At 38.9% G+C, this 18,257-nt stretch overlaps 1 protein-coding gene across 8 annotated transcripts in view; it reads right to left on the reverse strand.

The window, feature by feature from the left end:
- The window catches only part of FAF1 (Fas associated factor 1), a 372,784-nt gene that overhangs the window by 129,100 nt on the left and 225,427 nt on the right, over positions 1 to 18,257 (reverse strand). For all 8 annotated transcript variants that reach the window (XM_036349475.1, XM_036349474.1, XM_036349476.1 and 5 more), the window contains one exon: positions 1,962 to 2,054. In XM_036349475.1, the coding sequence (XP_036205368.1) occupies positions 1,962 to 2,054 (93 nt within the window). The remainder of the gene's footprint in view (positions 1 to 1,961; positions 2,055 to 18,257) is intronic.

Genomic DNA, 18,257 nt, shown 5'->3' on the forward strand with positions numbered 1-18,257 from the left:
TGAACCTGCAGTGTGCATTCAGAGATGTTCAAGAGGAACTGGATACTATGCAGCTTGTCTGCCTATAGTTCAGGAAGCAACAGTATGTGGCACTGCACCACAAGCAGACAAGCTAAGCATTTGTCTAACCATGTTTTAAAAATTGAAATGCAGATTTTTGGCAATTATCTGCATTCAATTTCTTTCTTCTCTCCTCCTCCCTCCTCCCTCCTCCCTCCTCCCTCCTCCCTCCTCCCTCCTCCTCCTTCTTCTTCTTCTTTTCTCTCTCTCTCTCTCTCTCTCTCTCTCTCTCTCTCTCTCTCTCTCTCTCTCTCTCTCTCTCTCTCGGCAGGGGGTCAGCAGAAGCTAACTCCTTTATGGAAGACTTTGCCAGTTAGACCAGTACCAGGCATGGAGTAGGTAGGTAATCAGAATTTATTGAATGAATTTTTTGTCACTTAAGCCAAAAGCTATGTATTATTCTTATTTCTTCCCTCTCTCTTTTCTCATACAGATCCATCCTATCAGTTACCAGTCCTACTGATATCCCCTTCCAAATATTTCCTGAATTCATATCCTTCTCTCTTTTTACTAAGTATGTTCTAGTTCTTATTATCTTTTGCAGTACTAGTAAAATAGGTTCATATCTGATTTCTCTGTCTGTAGTCTTGCTTCCCTTACATCTAATCTCTGTACAGCAGAAAAACAAAACAAAAACCATTCCTCACCTAACACCCTACTATGGCTTCCCAGAGTTCAAATCCCTCACTAGACATACAAGCCCAACTCACCTTAGTCTCATCTCTTATCTTTCTGTGTCCCATTTTATTTTGCACAAACACCAAACTGTACTCATTTCTTCCCATTTACTAATCAGATTGTGCTGTTTCCTCTTAATGGAATACTCTTTCCATATTTCTTCATTTGGTTGACTGTGACTCATTCTTTATAATTCTACTAGAGGCCCGGTGCACAAATTCATGCATGAGTGGGGTCCCTTGGCCTAGCTGGCAATAGCGGCCAATCGAGGCCTGACTCGCCTAGTCCTGATCGGGCAAATCGGGGCCAGCCGGGGGAAGGGACCGTGGGAGGTTGGCTGGCTGTGGGAGGTTGGCTATGGGAGCACACTGACCACCAGGTAGCAGGTCCTGCATTGAGCGTCTGCCCCCTGGTGGTTAGTGTGTGTCATAGCGACTGGTCGACCAGTCATAATGGTTTCTTAGGCTTTTATATATATAGATTTGGATGTCAACTCCTCTAATCTTCCTTTAAAAAAAACAAAAACATTCATTCACAAATACTCTTTTGTGGCTGGTATGTACCAGGTACTACACTAGGTGTTAGGGCTAGAGGTGAACTATAATAACACTCAGCCCCACAAAGACACATACACAGAGATATCACACACACAAACATGTTCAATCTGATCTGGCCCTCGTCTTTGTTTCGATAGCACCCTATGTACACTGATTGCTATCACTGCATTTATTGCAATATGTCATTATTATTAGTTTACTAATCTATTACCTTTGACTCTGAGCATCTTGGTATAGGTACATTGTTATTCATCTTTGCACAATGCCTGGTTCACAGAAGGTGTACTCACTCACTGAGTTGAAGAACCTTCAGAATCAATCCTAATAAATGTACTCAATCCTAATTAATAGTCAGCAGCAAAGAAAATGCCTTTGTTAAACTGACAGTTCTACGTAAAAATCATTTTAACCAATCCACCGGAATTCTGTCTGCTGAAACATAAAACTTACAGAACAAGAAAGGCCACATTAGCCATAACCTTGCATGGAAAGTTTCTGCCTTAAAGAATTTACTGGGGGAAAAAAAAAAAAGAATTTACTGAGACTTTATTCACGCTACATTAACTTTATCTATTCATTGCTGTGGCCAATAAAAAAGAATAGGAAGTGGGCAGGTGTGTGGAGGATAGGCCTTCTGTTCACTGAAAAGCTGGCTAACAGGCTTACCTCCTCAGACTGCTCCCGGGTCTGTGCAGGTGATCTCCTTCCCACTGTCAGCCGATGGCATGGGTAAGAGAGCCCTGATTCAGCAAGACACATCTGCAAAAAGTAGAATCCATCATTTGTAAACAAAATGAGGCCATGTTTTACAAAAGGTTTTTTACTTCTGGGGCATTTTTTATTATTTCTGAAGCTACATTAGAAAGATCACTCTATTAGCCCATGTATTACATTACCAGGAAGTCTCTTAAAATTTGAAAATTTTTCCATATACTAATGTTACAATAGTTGAGGCTATTTATTATTCATTAGACAATAGACTTGGGCTCCAGGAAACTGTGACAAGCCTAAAATAAACCTATCATATACATATCCCTCCCCCTTCACATGTCTGCTACCTTTCTAATTAGCAGCATAATACCTCAGTTTCCTAATTCTGAGAGAGGTACTCTATAAATCTTTTTTGGAGGTTAGTGATGGATTTTTAAAAAAGGTTTCCACACATCATAACTATGTTGTTTGTGCTTTAATTATTATTAATCCAAAATTTCAGATTATTATAGCTTATGGATCTATAATGTATGTAAAGAACCTAGCACATGTTCAGTTTACTGTCCTTGTTACCATTGTGATTTAAAACACTACCCAGAGAATTTGCCTAGTTTAGCCTAAAGCAATATATATTTACTTCTATTAAAGTTTACAGTGGGTCACATATTAAATATTTTGAAGTTTAAATTAAATTTAGGCAAATATGAGGAAATATGAGTGCATGTTACTGTTGTCTACATAGAAGAATTAAAACAATATTAAATAGCCAAAAGAAGTGTTTTTCATGAAAAAAACCATGTGTATTTAATGTAGCAATTATGTAAGATGAAGTTTCTTTTATTATTATTAGAATATCCAATAGCATACTAAAAACATCCATTAGTAACTTTTGAGGAGGTGTGGATTAAACTGAGGAAACCCAAATATCTGTAAATTCATCTGGTTAGAGGTCTTGTTTGTTTTTGCATCTAGATGTTTTGGAATTATACTTTAAAAATTCTAGAAGACCTGATTGATTTTTTAAAACAATATTTTAAAATTGACTTCAGAGAGGAAGGGAGAGATAGAAATATCAATGGTGAGAAAGAATCATTAATCAGCTGTCTCCCACACGCCCCCTACTGGTGATGAAGCCCACAACCCAGGCATGTGCCCTGACCGGGAACCAAACCATGACCTCCTGGTTCATAGGTCATAGGTCAATGCTCAACCACTGAGCCACACTGGCCAGGCTGATTGATTTTTCTTAAAAGCAAAAATGCATTGATTTTGTCATTTTTTTTTCTTTTTTTTCCCCCCATTAACCACCCCCCCCCCCCCCGCCCCGCACACTCATGCTCCCATCCCCCTGTTGTCCATGTCCATTGGTTTGGCTTATATACATGTATACAAGTCCTTCGGTTGATCTCTTCCCCTTACCCCCGCTCTCCCCTAATTTCCTTCTGGGGATTGATAGCCTGATTGCTGTTTCTCAGTCTTTGGGTCTGTCCCTTTTCATCAGTCTATGTTGTTCCCTATAATCCACAAATGAGTGAGATCATGTGGTATTTATCTTTCTCTGACTGGCTTATTTCACTTAGCATAATGCTCTCCAGTTCCATCCATGCTGTTGCAAAAGGCAAGAGTTCCTTTTTTTTTTTTACCGCAGCATAGTATTCCATTGTGTATATGTACCACAGTTTTCTAATCCATTCATCTGCTGATGGGCACTTAGGCTGTTTCCAAATCTTAGCTATGGTGAATTGTGCTGCTATGAACATAGGGATGCATATATCCTTTCTGATTGGCGTTTCTGGTTTCTTGGGATATATTCCTAGTAGTGGGATCACTGGGTCAAATGGGAGTTCCATTTTTAGTTTTTTGAGGTAGCTCCATACTGTTCTCCACAGTGGCTGCACCAGTCTGCATTCCCACCAGCAGTGCAGAAGGGTTCCTTTTTCCCCACATCCTCTCCAACACTAGTTGTTTGTTGATTTGTTGATGATAGCCATTCTGACAGGTGTGAGATGATAACACATTGTCGTTTTAATTTGCATCTCTCGTATAATTAGTGACTTTGAGCATGTTTTCATATGTCTTTCGGCCTTCTGTATGTCCTCTTTCGAAAAGTGTCTATCTAGGTCCATTGCCCATTTTTTTATTGGATTGTTTATCTTCCCTTTGTAAAGTTTCATGAGATCCCTGTAAATGTTGGAAATTAAACCCTTATCGGTGGTATCATTGGCAAATATGTTCTCCCATGTAGTGGGTCTTCTTGTTGTTTTGTTGATGGTTTCCTTTGCTGTGAAAAAGCTTTTTATTTTGATGTAGTCCCATTTGTTTATTTTCTCTTTAGTTTCCATTGCCCTAGGAGCATTATCAGAGAAGAAATTCCTTCGGCATATGTTTGCGATTTCGCTGCCTGTGGATTCCTCTAGTATTTTTATGTTTCCCGTCTTACGTTTAAGTCTTTTATCCATTTTGAGTTTATTTTTGTGTATGGTGTGAGTTGGTGGTCTAGTTTCATCTTTTTGCATGTATCTGTCCAATTTTCCCAGCACCATTTATTGAAGAGACTGTCTTGACTCCATTGTATGCTTTTGCCTCCTTTGTCGAATATTAATTGGGCATAGTGGTTTGGGTCGATTTCTGGGGTCTCTATTCTATTCCATTGATCTATATGTCTGTTCTTGTGCCAGTACCAAGCTGTTTTAAAAACAGTGGCTTTGTAATAAAGTTTGATATCTGGTATTGAGAGCCCACCTACTTTGTTCTTTCTCAGGATTGCTGCAGCTATTCGGGGTCTTTTTTTATTCCAGATGAATTTTTGGAACGTTCATTCTAGATTTGTGAAATATGCCCTTGGTAATTTAATGGGGATTGCATTGAATCTATAAATTGCTTTGGGTAGTATGGACATTTTGATGATGTTGATTCTACCAATCCATGAACACGGTATATTCTTCCATCTGTTTATGTCTTCCTCTATCTCTTTTTTCAGCATCCTGTAGTTTTGGCATATAAGTCTTTTACCTCCTTAGTTAAGTTTATTCCTAGGTATTTTAATTTTTTTGGTGCAATGGTAAATGGGATTGCTTCTGTAGTTTCACTTTCTGTAAGTTCACTATTGGTGTAAAGAAATGACATGGATTTCTTAGCATTAATTTTGTATCCTGCTACATTGCTGAATTCATTTATGAAGTCTAATAATTTTTTGATGGAGTCTTTAGGGTTCTGTATGTACAGTATCATGTCATCTGCAAATAAGGACAGTTTTACTTCTTCTTTTCCAATCTGGATGCCTTTTATTTCTTCTTCTTGTCTGATCGCAACGGCTAGTACTTCCAGTGCTATGTTGAACAGGAGTGGTGAGAGGGGCATCCCTGTCTTGTTCCTGTTTTTAGGGGGAATGGTTTTAGTTTTTGCCCATTGAGTATGATGTTGGCTGTGGGTTTGTCATATATGGCTTTTATTATGTTGAGGTATGATCCCTCAATTCCTATCTTGCTGAGAGTTTTTATCAAGAAAGGGTGTTGGATTTTGTCAAATGCTTTTTCCGCATCAATTGATATGACTATGTGGTTTTTTTCTCTCAATTTGTTTATGTGATGTATCACATTTATTGATTTGCGGATATTGTACCATCCTTGCATCCCTGGGATAAATCCTACTTGGTCATGGTGTATGATCTTTTTGATGTACTGCTGGATCCGATTTGCTAGGATTTTGTTGAGGATTTTGGCATCTATGTTCATGAGGGATACTGGCCTATAATTCTCTTTCATTGTATTGTCTTTATCTGGTTTTGGGATTAGGGTGATGTTGGCTTCATAGAATGAGCTTTGAAGTGTTCCTTCCTCTTGGATCTTTTGACAGTCTGAGGAGGATAGGTTTTAGGTCTTCCTTGAATGTTTGGTAAAACTCCCCTGTGAAGCCATCTGGCCCCGGGCTTTTGTTTGCTGGAAGCTTTTTGATTACTGCTTCGATTTCCTCCATAGTTATTGGCCTATTGAGATTTTTAGATTCTTCCTGGTTAAGTTTTGGAAGGTTGTATTTTTCTAGGAATATGTCCATTTCCTCCAGGTTGTCTCGTGTGTTGGAGTAGAGTTGTTCATAGTATTTTCTAACAATCCTTTGTATTTCTATGGGGTCTGTTGTTATTTCTCCTCTTTCATTTCTGATTTTATTTATTTGGGTCCTCTCTCTTTGTTTCTTGGTGAGCCTGGCTAGAGGTGTATCAATCTTGTTTATCCTTTCAAAGAACCAGCTCTTGGTTTTGTTGATCTTTTGTATTGTTTTTTGGTCTCTATGTCGTTTATCTCCGCTCTGATCTTTGTTATTTCCTTCCTTCTGCTAACAGTGGGCTTTTTTTGTTGCTCTCTTTCTAACTCTTCGAGTTGTAGAGTTAGGTCATTTATTCTCATTGTTTCTTGTTTCTTGCAGTAGGCTTGTAGAGCTACGAACTTCCCTCTCAAGACTGCTTTTGCTGTGTCCCATAGGTTTTGGACTGTTGTGTTTTCATTGTCATTTGTTGCCATGATGCTTTTTATTTCTTCTTTGATCTCACTGGTAACCCAGTCGTTGTTTAATAGCATGCTATTTAGTCTCCATGTGTTTGATTTTTCTGGATTGCTTTTGTTGTAGTTGATTTCCAGTTTTATGCCTTTGTGGTCTGAGAAGATGCTTGATATGATTTCAATTTTCTTGAATTTGAAGAGACTTTGTCTGTGACCCAATATATGGTCTATCTTTGAAGATGACAAATGTGCACTTGAGGAGAATGTATATTCTGTGGCTTTGGGGTGAAATGTTCTGAAGATGTCAATTAATTCCATCTGATCTAGTGAGTCATTTAGGATTGATGTTTCTTTGCTGAGTTTCTGTTTAGAGGATTTGTCCCGTGGTGATAATGGGGTGTTAAGGTCCCCTACTATGATTGTATTGCTGTCAATCTCTCCCTTGATCGCCTCCAGAAGATTTCTTACATATTTGGATGCTCCTATATTGGGTGCATATATATTTACCAGAGTTATTTCTTCTTGTTGGACTGTTCCCTTTAGTATTATGAAGTGGCCTTCTTTATCTCTTTTTATGTCCTTCACTTTGAGATCTAATTTGTCAGATATAAGTATTGCTATCCCAGCTTTTTTTTCACTTCCATTGGCCTGAAAAACCTTTTTCCATCCCTTCACCATCAGTCTGTGTGTGTCTTTTTTTCTGAGGTGGGTTTCCTGTAGACAGCAGATATATGGGTCATGTTTTCTTATCCACTCATTTACCCTATGCCTTTTGACTGGGGAATTTAATCCACTTACATTTAAAGTTATTATTGATAGAAACTTGTTAGTCGCCATTTTTGTTCTTTACCGCTGCGTTCCTTCTTTGTTTCCTATTTTTTCTATTTACAGCAGACCCTTTAGCATTTCTTGCATTGCTGGCTTGGTTGTAATAAACTCCCGTAGACCGTTTTTGTCTGTGAAGCTCCTGATTTGACCCTCAATTTTGATTGATAGCCTCGCTGGGTACAGTATTCTTGGATTCAGACGCTTCCTTTGCATAACTCATATTCATCAACATAATTGTCATAATTAGCTCAATTTATTTCATTTCAGAACAAATAAAATCAAAGCTAAGATGGACAAGAAGCATAGGTTAAATTTCAAGCCACATTACCTTCACAATATTTTTCATTTGAAAAACGTCCTCCACCCCTACCATGAAATCCTCTGGTAATCAAATAATAATGATGGTAAACATCACTGACAATCAGAACCAGTGTAGTGTAATGGTAAGAGACTTGGACCAGTTATCAGAAAAACCTCTATTCAAGTACCACTTAGACTCCTGATCTTGGGAAAGTCACTTCTCTATTTTAAGCCAGAGTTTCCTTATTTACGAATTCAGGTGAGTAATCCCTGACCTAACTATCTCAAAGGACTCTTGAAAGTGTTAAATGTAATAAGGTAAGCAAAAGTTGGCTTTGAAACTATAGTGACATAGGCAGAAGAGTTGTTATCATTCCAATGGTCATTATTTTTAGAACCTGGAGAAGGAAATGGTGATTAACTTCCCACTGTGACTAGCCTACCTTTGCATTCGGCCCAGTCACAGGAGGAAACGCTCATTGAAAGTACATGGTTCTACAAATGGTGGCTCCTAAAAGGGCTTGTCTCTAAGTTATATACATTAACCATCTCATTCCTCAAAAAATTAAAAATGGAACTTCTATTTGACCCAGTACTCCCACTTCTAGGAATATAACCCAAGAAATAAGAAACACCAATCAGAAAAGATATTCACTTTTATGTTCACAGCAGCACAATTTACCATAGCTAAGATTTGGAAACAGCCTAAGTGCCCATCAGCAAATGAATGGATTAAAAACCTGTGGTACATCTACACAATGGAATACTATGCTGCTGTAAAAAATAAGGAACTCTTACCATTTGCAACAGCATGGACAAAGCTGGAGAGCATTATGCTAAGCGAAATAAGCCAGTCAGAGAAATATAAATATCACATGATCTCACTCATCTGTGGAATATAATGAACAACATAAACTGATAAACAAAAATAGAGCCGGGGGAAAAAATATTTTAGAATATAATATAAGTAATCCTGTTATTTGCAGATTTTTAATATTTCCTACAACTTTTGTGATATTATAATATGTTAGTACAGTTTTGGTAATATTATATTTAAAATATTTATCTTTTTTCAATATCCTGTAGTTTTCCGAGTGCAGGTCTTTTACGTCCTTGGTTAAGTTTATTCCTAGGTATCTTAGTTTTTTTGGTATAATGGTAAATGGGATTGTTTTTTTTCATTTCTCTTTCTGTGAGTTCATTATTGGTGTATAAAAAGGCCATAGATTTCTGGGCGTTAATTTTGTATCCTGCTACATTACCAAATTCATTTATTAGGTCTAGTAGTGTTTTGTTTTGTAAAATGTATTTTATTGATTTTTTACAGAGAGGAAGGAAGAGGGATAGAGAGTCAGAAACATTGATGAGAAAGAAACATCGATCAGTTAGCTGCCTTCTGCACACTCCCCACTGGGTATGTGCCTGCAACAAAGGTACATGCCCTTAACCGGAATCAAACTTGGGTCCCTTGAGTCTGCAGGCCGACGCTCTATCCACTGAGTCAAACCGGCTAGTAGTTTTTTGATGGAGTCTTTGGGGTTTTCTATGTATAGTATCATGTCATCTGCAAATAAGGATAGTTTTACTTCTTTTCCAATTTGCTTGCCTTTTATTTCTTTTCCTTGTCTGATCGCTATGGCTGGAACTTCCAGTACTATGTCAAACAGGAGTGGTGAAAGTGGGCATACTTGTCTTATTCCAGTTCTTAGGGGAAATAGTTTTAGTTTTTGCCCATTGAATATGATGTTGGCTGTAGGTTTGTCATATAGGGCTTTTATTATGTTGAGGTATGATCCCTCTATTACTACTTTGCTGAGAGTTTTTATCAAGAAAGGGTTTTGGGTTTTGTCAAATGCTTTCACTGCATCAATTGATATGATTATGTGATTTTTGTCTCTCAGTTTGTTTATGTGATGTATCACATTTATTGATTTGCGGATACTGTACCATCCTTACATTCCTGAAATAAATCCCACTTGGTCACGGCGTATGATCTTTCTAAAGTATTGCTGAATCCGATTTGCTAGAATTTTGTTGAGGTTTTTATGTTCATTAAGGATATGGCCTGTAGTTCTCTTTTTTTTGTGGTGTCTTGATCTGGTTTTGGAATTAGGGTAATGCTGGCTTCATAGAAAGAACTTGGAAGTGTGCCTTCCTCTTGAATTCTTTGGAATAGTCTGAGTAGGATAGGTTTTAATTCTTCTTTGAATGGTTGGTAGAACTCCCCTGTAAAGCTGTCCGAACCAGGGCATTTGTTTGCTGGAAGATTTTTGATTGCTGTTTCAATTTCTTCGGTGGTTATTGGCCTATTCAGGTTTTTGATTCTTTTTGGTTGAGTTTTGGAAGCTTGTATTTTTCTAAGAATATGTCCATTTCGTCTAGGTTGTCCTTTTTGTTGGAATAGAGTTGTTCATAGTATTTTTTTCACAATTGCTTGTATTTCTGTGGGATCGGTTGTTATTTCACCTCCTTAATTTCTGATTTTGTTTATTTGGGTCCTCTCTCTTTGCTTCTTGATGAGTCTGGCTAGAGGTTCATCAATCTTGTTTATCCTTTCAAAGAACCAGCTCTTGGTTTTGTTGATCTTTTGTATTGTTTCTTTGGGTGTCTATTTCGTTTATCTCTGCTCTAATCTTTATTATTTCCTTCCTTCTGCTTATGCTGGGCTTTCCTTGTTGCTCTCTAACTCTTTGAGTTGTAGTGTTAGGTAATTTATTACCATTGTTTCTTGTTTTTTTGTGGTAGGCTTGTAGAGCTATGAACTTCCCTCACAAGACTGCTTTCACTGTGTCCCATAGATTTTGGATTCTTGTGTTTTCATTGTCGTTTGTTGCCGTGATGCTTTTTATTTCTTCTTTGATCTCTCTGGTAACCCAGTCATTGTTTTATAGCATGCTATTTAGCCTCCAGGTGTTTGATTTTTTTTATTGTTTTTATTGTAGTTGATTTCTAGTTTTATGCCATTGTGATCTGAGAAGATGCTTGATATGATTTCTATCTTCCTGAATTTGAAGAGACTTTGCCTGTGACCCAGTATATGTTCTATCTTTGAAAATGACCCATGTGCACTTGAGAAGAGTGTATATTCTGTGGCTTTGGAGTGAAATATTCTGAAGATGTCAATTAATTCCATCTGATCTAGTGAGTCATTTAGGATTGATGTTTCTTTGCTGAGTTTTTGTTTAGAGGATTTGTCCAATGGTGATAGTGGGGTATTAAAGTCCCCTATTATGACTGTATTGCTGTCAATCTCTCCCTTGATATCCTCCAGAAGTTTATGTATTTACATGCTCCTGTATTGGGTGAATATATGTTTACCAGAGTCATTTCTTCTTGTTGGATTGCTCCCTTTATTATTATGAAGTGGCCTTCCTTATCTCTTGTTATGTCCTTCACTTTGAGATCTAATTTGTCAGATATAAGTATTGCTCCCCAGCTTTTTTTTCATTTCCATTTGCCTGAAAAGCCTTTTTCTATCCCTTCACCATCAGTCTGTGTGAGTACTTTTTTCTGAGGTAGGTTTCCTGCAGACAGCAGATATATGGGTCATGTTTTCTTATCCACTTAGTTACCCTATGTCTTTTGATTGGGGCATTTAATCTATTTAATTTAAAGTTATTATTGATAGGTACTTGTCACAATTTTTATTCTTTACGCCTGTGTTCCTTTTTCGCTTCCTATTTCTTCTTTTTATAGCAGACCCTTTAGCATTTTTTGCATTGTTGGTTTGGTGATAATAAACTCCCTTAGTCCTTTTTTGTCTGTGAAGCTCCTGCTTTCACCCTCAATTTTGATTGATAGCCTTGCTGGGTACAGTATTCTTGGATTCAGACGCTTCCTTTGCATGACTTGGTATATTTCATTCCATTCCCTTCTTGCCTGATGTGTTTCTGTTGAGAAATCAGTCTCCAGTCTGATGGGGGATCCTTTGTAGGTAACTTTCTGCCTCTCTCTGGTTGCTTTTAAGATTCTTACTTTGTTGTTGGTGCTTGCCAATTTGATTATAATGTGCCTTGGCGTTAGTCTTTTGGGCTTCATTTTTTGGGGGACTCTATGAGCTTCTTGGATTTGTGTGAGTTTTTTTCTTCCCTATATCAGGGAAGTTTTCTGTCATTATTTCTTCAAACAGGTTTTCTATTCCTTACTCCGTTTCCTCTCCTTCTGGCACCCCTATTATGCGGATGTTGTTTCGTTTTGTGTTGTTCCAAAGTTCCCTTAGGCTAACCTCCTGTTTTTTTTTTAAAGTTTTTTTTTTTTTGATGCTGCTCTGCTTGGGTATTTTTTCCTACCTTGTCTTCTAGCTCACTGATGCGGTCCTCTGCTTCTTCTAGTCTACTGTTGATGCTTTCTATTGAGTTACTTATAGAAATGTCATTTTTCATTTCTTGGTTCGTCCTCATTTCCTCATGATTTTTACACATATTGTTGAATTTGTCTTCCATTCTTTTCAGAAACGTTATGACCATTTCTCTGAGTTGTTTCTCTGACATACTGCTTGCCTTGATTTCATTTACTTCCTTTTCTGGTGATGCCTCCTTTTCTTTCACATGTGAGCTGTTTCTTTGTCTCCCCATGATCTCTCTCTTCTCTGGGTGTCTGGTTTTGTAGCTCTCTCTCTCCTTTTGTAGGCGAAATCTGACCTGTCTGTGAGAAGGTGCATAGCTCCTCTGAGTCTGCGTATTCGTGCTGCTAGAGATCCGGTGTTCCTGGGTTCGCAGATGTTCCCTGGGTGTTGTTGTTGTAGATTCCCCGGGATGTATACGTTTCTGATAACAGCTACTCTCCCCTTCAAGATGGCATGGTCTTCATGGCAGAGCTGGTCGCTGCGGGAGAAATTTCAGCAGCAGTGGAGGCTGCCCGGTTAGGGGAGCCCGGTCCGGCAGTCCCCGACAGTCCCTTGGAGTATAGCTGTCCCTCACCCACAAATATACACTCCCCGTATGTCCACACGCTCTCCTTTGGTTCTCTCCCTCTCACACTATCTTGCAGTCTGCCTTCCCGTCGGCAGCCATCTTCCCCTCCTCTGGACAGTGATCTTAATACATCATTAAGAAGATTCAGTTCATTTACCTGCAGAATCCTTGCCCTGCATGTAACATACTTGGTAACACAACTACAGCTTTATTATTTGTATCTTTGAAAATTCAGTTTGTAAAATACAATTCCCTCGTGTTTAAAAAAAAAAATCCACTAATATAAGAACTGTTTTTAAATGTTTCAGCCTGGCTGGCGTGGCTCGATGGTTGAGTCAACCTATGAACCAGGGGATCACAGTTGTATTCCTGGCCAGGACACATGCCCAAGTTGCAGGCTTGATCCCCAGTGTGGGGCGTGGAGGAGGAAGCCAATCAATGATTCTCTTTCATTACTGATGTTTCTATCTCTCTCTCCTTCTCCCTTTCTCTCTGAAATCAATAAAAATATATTTTAAAAAATAAAAATAAAAAACTGTATTTCAAGCATGTCATGATGACAAGATACTAGCTAATTAATTCTATCCAGACTTGGGAATGTTACTAGACACCAGCATTAAACACAATTATTGCAGTACAAAAAAGATAGATGGATAGACACACCTACAGTACACTACATACACACACACACCACTGAATGTTGCTTTAATGAGGCATAATTGACCTATAATAGACATATTTTAAAGTGTATAATTTGTAAGTTTTGAACTAATTATACAAATACCCATGAAACCTTTCAGTAGTTTAAAAAATATTTTAGTAATTCCTATTATTGAAAACTAGAGGCCCGGTGCACAAAAATTTGTGCACTCGGGGGGGTCCCTCAGCCCGGCCTGTGCCCTCTCACAGTCTGGGACCCCTTGGGGGATGACCACCTGCTGGCTTAGGCCCACTCCCCCAGGGAGCGGGCCTAAGCTGGCAGTCAGACATCCCTCTGGCAGCCCAGGAGCCCTCAGGGGATGTTCACTTGACAGCAGGGAGCAGGCCTCAGCTGGAGTCCAACATCTTTAGCGCTGCTGAGGAGGCAGGAGAAGCTCCTGCCACCACTACTGTGATGGCAGCCGTCAGCCTGGCTTGTGGCTGAGCAGAGCTCCCCCTGTGGGAGCGCATTGACCACCAGGGTGCATCTCCTGCATTGAACGTCTGTCCCCTGGTGGTCAGTGTGTGTCATAGTGACCAGTCATTCCCAGTCATTCTGCTGTTAGGGTCAATTTGCATATTACCCTTTTATTATATAGGATGATATGTACTGGTATTATGCAAAGTGATTTATATGCATTATGCCATGTAATACAATAACTTTGCCAGATAGATATTATTAATCTCCATTTTAAAGATGAGGATACTAAGCCTTACACAAATTAAGAAGCCTCCCTAAGCCCAGCCAGTGTGGCTCAGTGGCTGAGCATCAACCTATGAACTAGGTCACAGTTCAATTCCCCAGTCAAGGCACATGCCTGGGTTCGGGCTTGGTTCTCAATGTGGGCGTGCGGGAGGTAGCTGATCAATGATTCTCTCTCATCACTAATGTTTCTATCTCTCTCTCCCTCTCTGAAATCAATATAAATATATATATATATTTAAAGAAGCTTGTCTAAAGTCACACAGGTACTGAGTAATTGGCCAAAATTCAAACTCAGGCAGTTTTGGCTCAGAGCCATTTAAAAAGCATTCAATCAAACAGCTATTAAGGCCCTACTACTAGTATATATTGTCCTATGATCCGATAAACAATAATTACTTTCTTTGGATTAATTAAAATAGCTACTGCATTTACCAGGAACTGCAAATTGCAGTGCTTAACATATGTCTACCATACATGACAATCCTGCCAATTAAAGATAATCATGATTGCATCTATCACAAAACAGTCTTAGAGAGATAGAACAATATGTCCAAGATCAATCAACTACTAAGTGGCAAACCAGATTTGACTCCAAAGGCCATGGAGTTCTCAACTACATCACATGTCTGACTGACACAAAATCCTTTATGAGCAAGGAGCCCTTAAGATGACTGTAGATCACCTCTTTAAATATTTTCAGATGCTCACTGCTCAGCTAGACAGATTATTAAGGTTGTTTTAAGACAAACTGAATCGCCGAAACCGGTTTGGCTCAGTGAATAGAGCATCGGCCTGCGGATTGAAAGGTCCCAGGTTCGATTCCGGTCAAGGGCATGTACCTGGGTTGTGGGCACATCCCCAGTAGGAGATGTGCAGGAGGCGGCTGATCGATGTTTCTCTCCCATCGATGTTTCTAACTCTCTATCTCTCTCTCCCTTCCTCTCTGTAAAAAATCAATAAAATATATTAAAAAAAAAAAAAAGACAAACTGAATCATGAGCTGAAGTTTCATTTACTGCTAAGCAGAGTGCAAATCAAAAAAGCTATTTATCCACAATCCAAGCTTTAAAACAAAAGTCATGTATATGCTAGAAAAGTAATCTGTGGCAGGTTGAAGCAAGCTTATTAAGAATGTTAGTTACCAAGTGCACCATCCACTTGTCCGGACTAGCCCACTGTCACATTCTTATAGCAAGGTTAAAGAGCAGTTTAGTCACTTCATAAAAAAATGCACACTGTTAAAAAAAGGAAGTGACTAATAATAATCTGGAACCAATGAAATAGTGTAAGAAATGTGCAGGTCAAGATCAATTATCTCCAAAACTCCTGTGTAAATAGCTCAAAAACTGTGCCCTCTGCTTGGTATTGCTGTATTATAGTTCTCACTTGATTTGGCAAGTTGTTAAGATTTAATAAAATAAACATCATAAGTAACAAATTCTGGGGCCTTTTGCTATGTTCATAAATATGAATGCTATCATACAAGCAAGTAGAGTTGGAAGAAACAAGATGTCTGCTCTAGATGGTTTCAGTTTAGACTCATAAAACATCAGAGTTGGAAAGGTCCTTAGAATTCATCAATTGCTGCTATGCCAACCAGGGGACCCCATATCTGGAAGCCATAGCTGAGCTAAGTACTACTGCCTTATCCTCCCTCTCAAACATGTCCTACTCCAATCCGGGCTGGTAAATGAGAACCCCCAGAGAGAAGTTTATCAGCAGCTTACTGATAAACTTCTGTCAGTAGCCCTACTACCCCCAACAGATTCCAAATAAAAGGCAGTTTCTCCTCACAAGAAGACCTAGAACCTAAGATGTAGAGAGGTAAAGCTGTTTGCCCAAAGTCACACATCTGCTTAATGATAGCACAAACATGTTCTCTTAACTCCGAATCTAGGTCTTTCTACTAAATAACCTTAACTATGTCCTTTAAAGATGCTATAAATTGTTGCAAAATACTAAATTACTCTCTTGGTTTAATAATCTCAAATTTCTAAAATAATTTTTTAAAATTCTCCTGACTTGTTTCTGTTGCTGTTTCTTTTAATCTGCTGGGATTCTTGAAAACAAGGAGAATCACCGGATGATACTTTTCCACATTATAATTGCCCATTTTCTTGCAGTGATCCAACATTACCTTGAGTTTTTCTATCAAAAAGAGGTTGCTCAACACAAAGCTTTCTTTTTCAATCTTCCATTGCATCCCAGCCTCTAAGTCAGATTACACCATAGGGAGATAAAAAGTTGCCTATTGTAACATAATTAGCAAAATTTCTAAGCAGATGTACTTTTATAAACTGAATATATAGGATGTCCCAAAATAATGAATACACTTTGAATAATTATTGATTCCAATAGGTTAAATCTGAAAAGAAACATCAATTGAGTTATCTAAATGTATATGTACACATTTTGGGACACCCTATATAGAAAATAACAACAATCTTGGATTTTATTATTCTAGTGTGTACACTAGAAGAGCTTCTGAAGTACTTCACAATATCAGGTACATCAGAAGAGCATTAAATTATATAAGAAATATAGTTCTATTAGAGTCCTTAACACTGCTCAGTGGCATAGTCTCTCTCACAATCATTTAGCAAGAATGGTTAGGTTCATCTACATAAACATACTAGCTCAGACAAGCAGACAAGTTGTTATTTGTAAGGCAACTTTAAATGAAATAAGTTATTATCAGTTGAATCAAGAGTTCTGTTTTAAAGTACACTATTTTACACAGAGGCCAATAATCTATGCTTTGAATTAAAATGGCACTTGTTTCTCAGTGCCTTTCTCTACTTCTGTCATTTAATTGCTTATGAGCACCCTCTGGTGGAGGGCAAAAGAGGAAAAAGAACATTAAATGTATTGCTTCTAACTCACAAGGCTGGTGAGGGGGGGAAAGTAAGTTGAAACATGTAGAATTCTCTTGACCTTGCCTTTCTTCTCTGTAATTACTTTATAATTTAGAGCTAGCTGCTGAATAAGTAATATTAACCATATAGTTACTCAGAGCCTATAACTAATCATTCAATAAACATGTATTAAGTAAGCTTACTTAGGGATTTCTTATCTCTTCTCAAGAGCTTGTATGACATTCCTCTAAGTGCCAACCAGAGAGTATGTTTAGATATATTTTGGCTCTGAGTGTTCCTAAGAGCCCATCTCTGACCTTCACTACCTGCTTATAACTGAAACTTTTAAAAGGATATGTTACAAGTGATGTCCAAACGTGGAGCTTGCTACAAGTTACATTTAACTCCTATCTTAAGCAAGAAAGAGAGATAGGAACACAGGTTACTGGGGGAAGAGGGAAAGAGTGTTCCTATCTGCTGTAATGAGTGGGGAGAATAGTTAAGCCTACTACTGAGAACTTTCAGTTTAAACACATTTATTCAGCCTGGAAGCTTACTTCTCTTCTGTCACCACTATTAAAGCAAACTAACTATTATTCTTCTCTGTCTTAAGGCTGCAAGGTGCCATTTTCTGACTTTATCCCATCAATGCTGCCTGTGATATGATTCCATATGTATAAAAACATTGGTGGGCTAATACAAAAACACCGTACTTTAACAAAAAGGACCTGGGTTAAAATTCTAATAGCCTAATAACTTTGTTCCCTGTCTTCTCAGTGCCTCAATCCCCTCCTCTGTAAAGTTTCTAAGTCATAAGATTGTTGTGAGAATTAAGGGGTGGGTGTATATATATACACACACACATACACACACACACACACACACACACACACACACACACACTAGAGGCCCGGTGCATGAAATTTGTGCACTGGTTGGGGGTGTCCCTTGCCCAGCCTGCACCCTCTCCAATCTGGGACATCCCTCTCACAATCCAGGACTGCTGGCTCCTAACCGCGCATCTGCCTGCCAGCCTGATCACCCCTAACCACTCCCCTGCCGGCTTGATTAACACCTAACTGCTCCCCTGCTGGCCTGATCACTCCTAACTGCCCTCCCCTGCAGGCCCGGTCCCCCACAACAGCCCCCCCTCCCCCGCAGGCCTGATCTCGCCCTCAACTGCCCTCCTCTGCCGGCCAATTTGGTTCTGATTGGTCGGTTTCTATGCCAGTCAGCGTCAAAAGCTCCACTTCCTAGGCAGCCACTGGCTCCTCACACTTGACCCAGATATGGTTCTGATTGGTCGGTTTCTATGCCAGTCAGCATCTCTGGGCCTATCAACGGGGCCTGATCAGAAAGGCGGGGCTGATCAGCAGCTCCGGTGGAGGCTGGAGAGAAATGGAGGTGTTCACTGACCAGGCCCAGAGCTAAAGAGAGAGGCAAGTGCTGATCAA

The sequence above is a fragment of the Myotis myotis genome, unplaced genomic scaffold (genome assembly GCF_014108235.1).
Source record: "Myotis myotis isolate mMyoMyo1 unplaced genomic scaffold, mMyoMyo1.p scaffold_m19_p_2, whole genome shotgun sequence".
Taxonomy (NCBI): Eukaryota; Metazoa; Chordata; class Mammalia; order Chiroptera; family Vespertilionidae; genus Myotis; species Myotis myotis.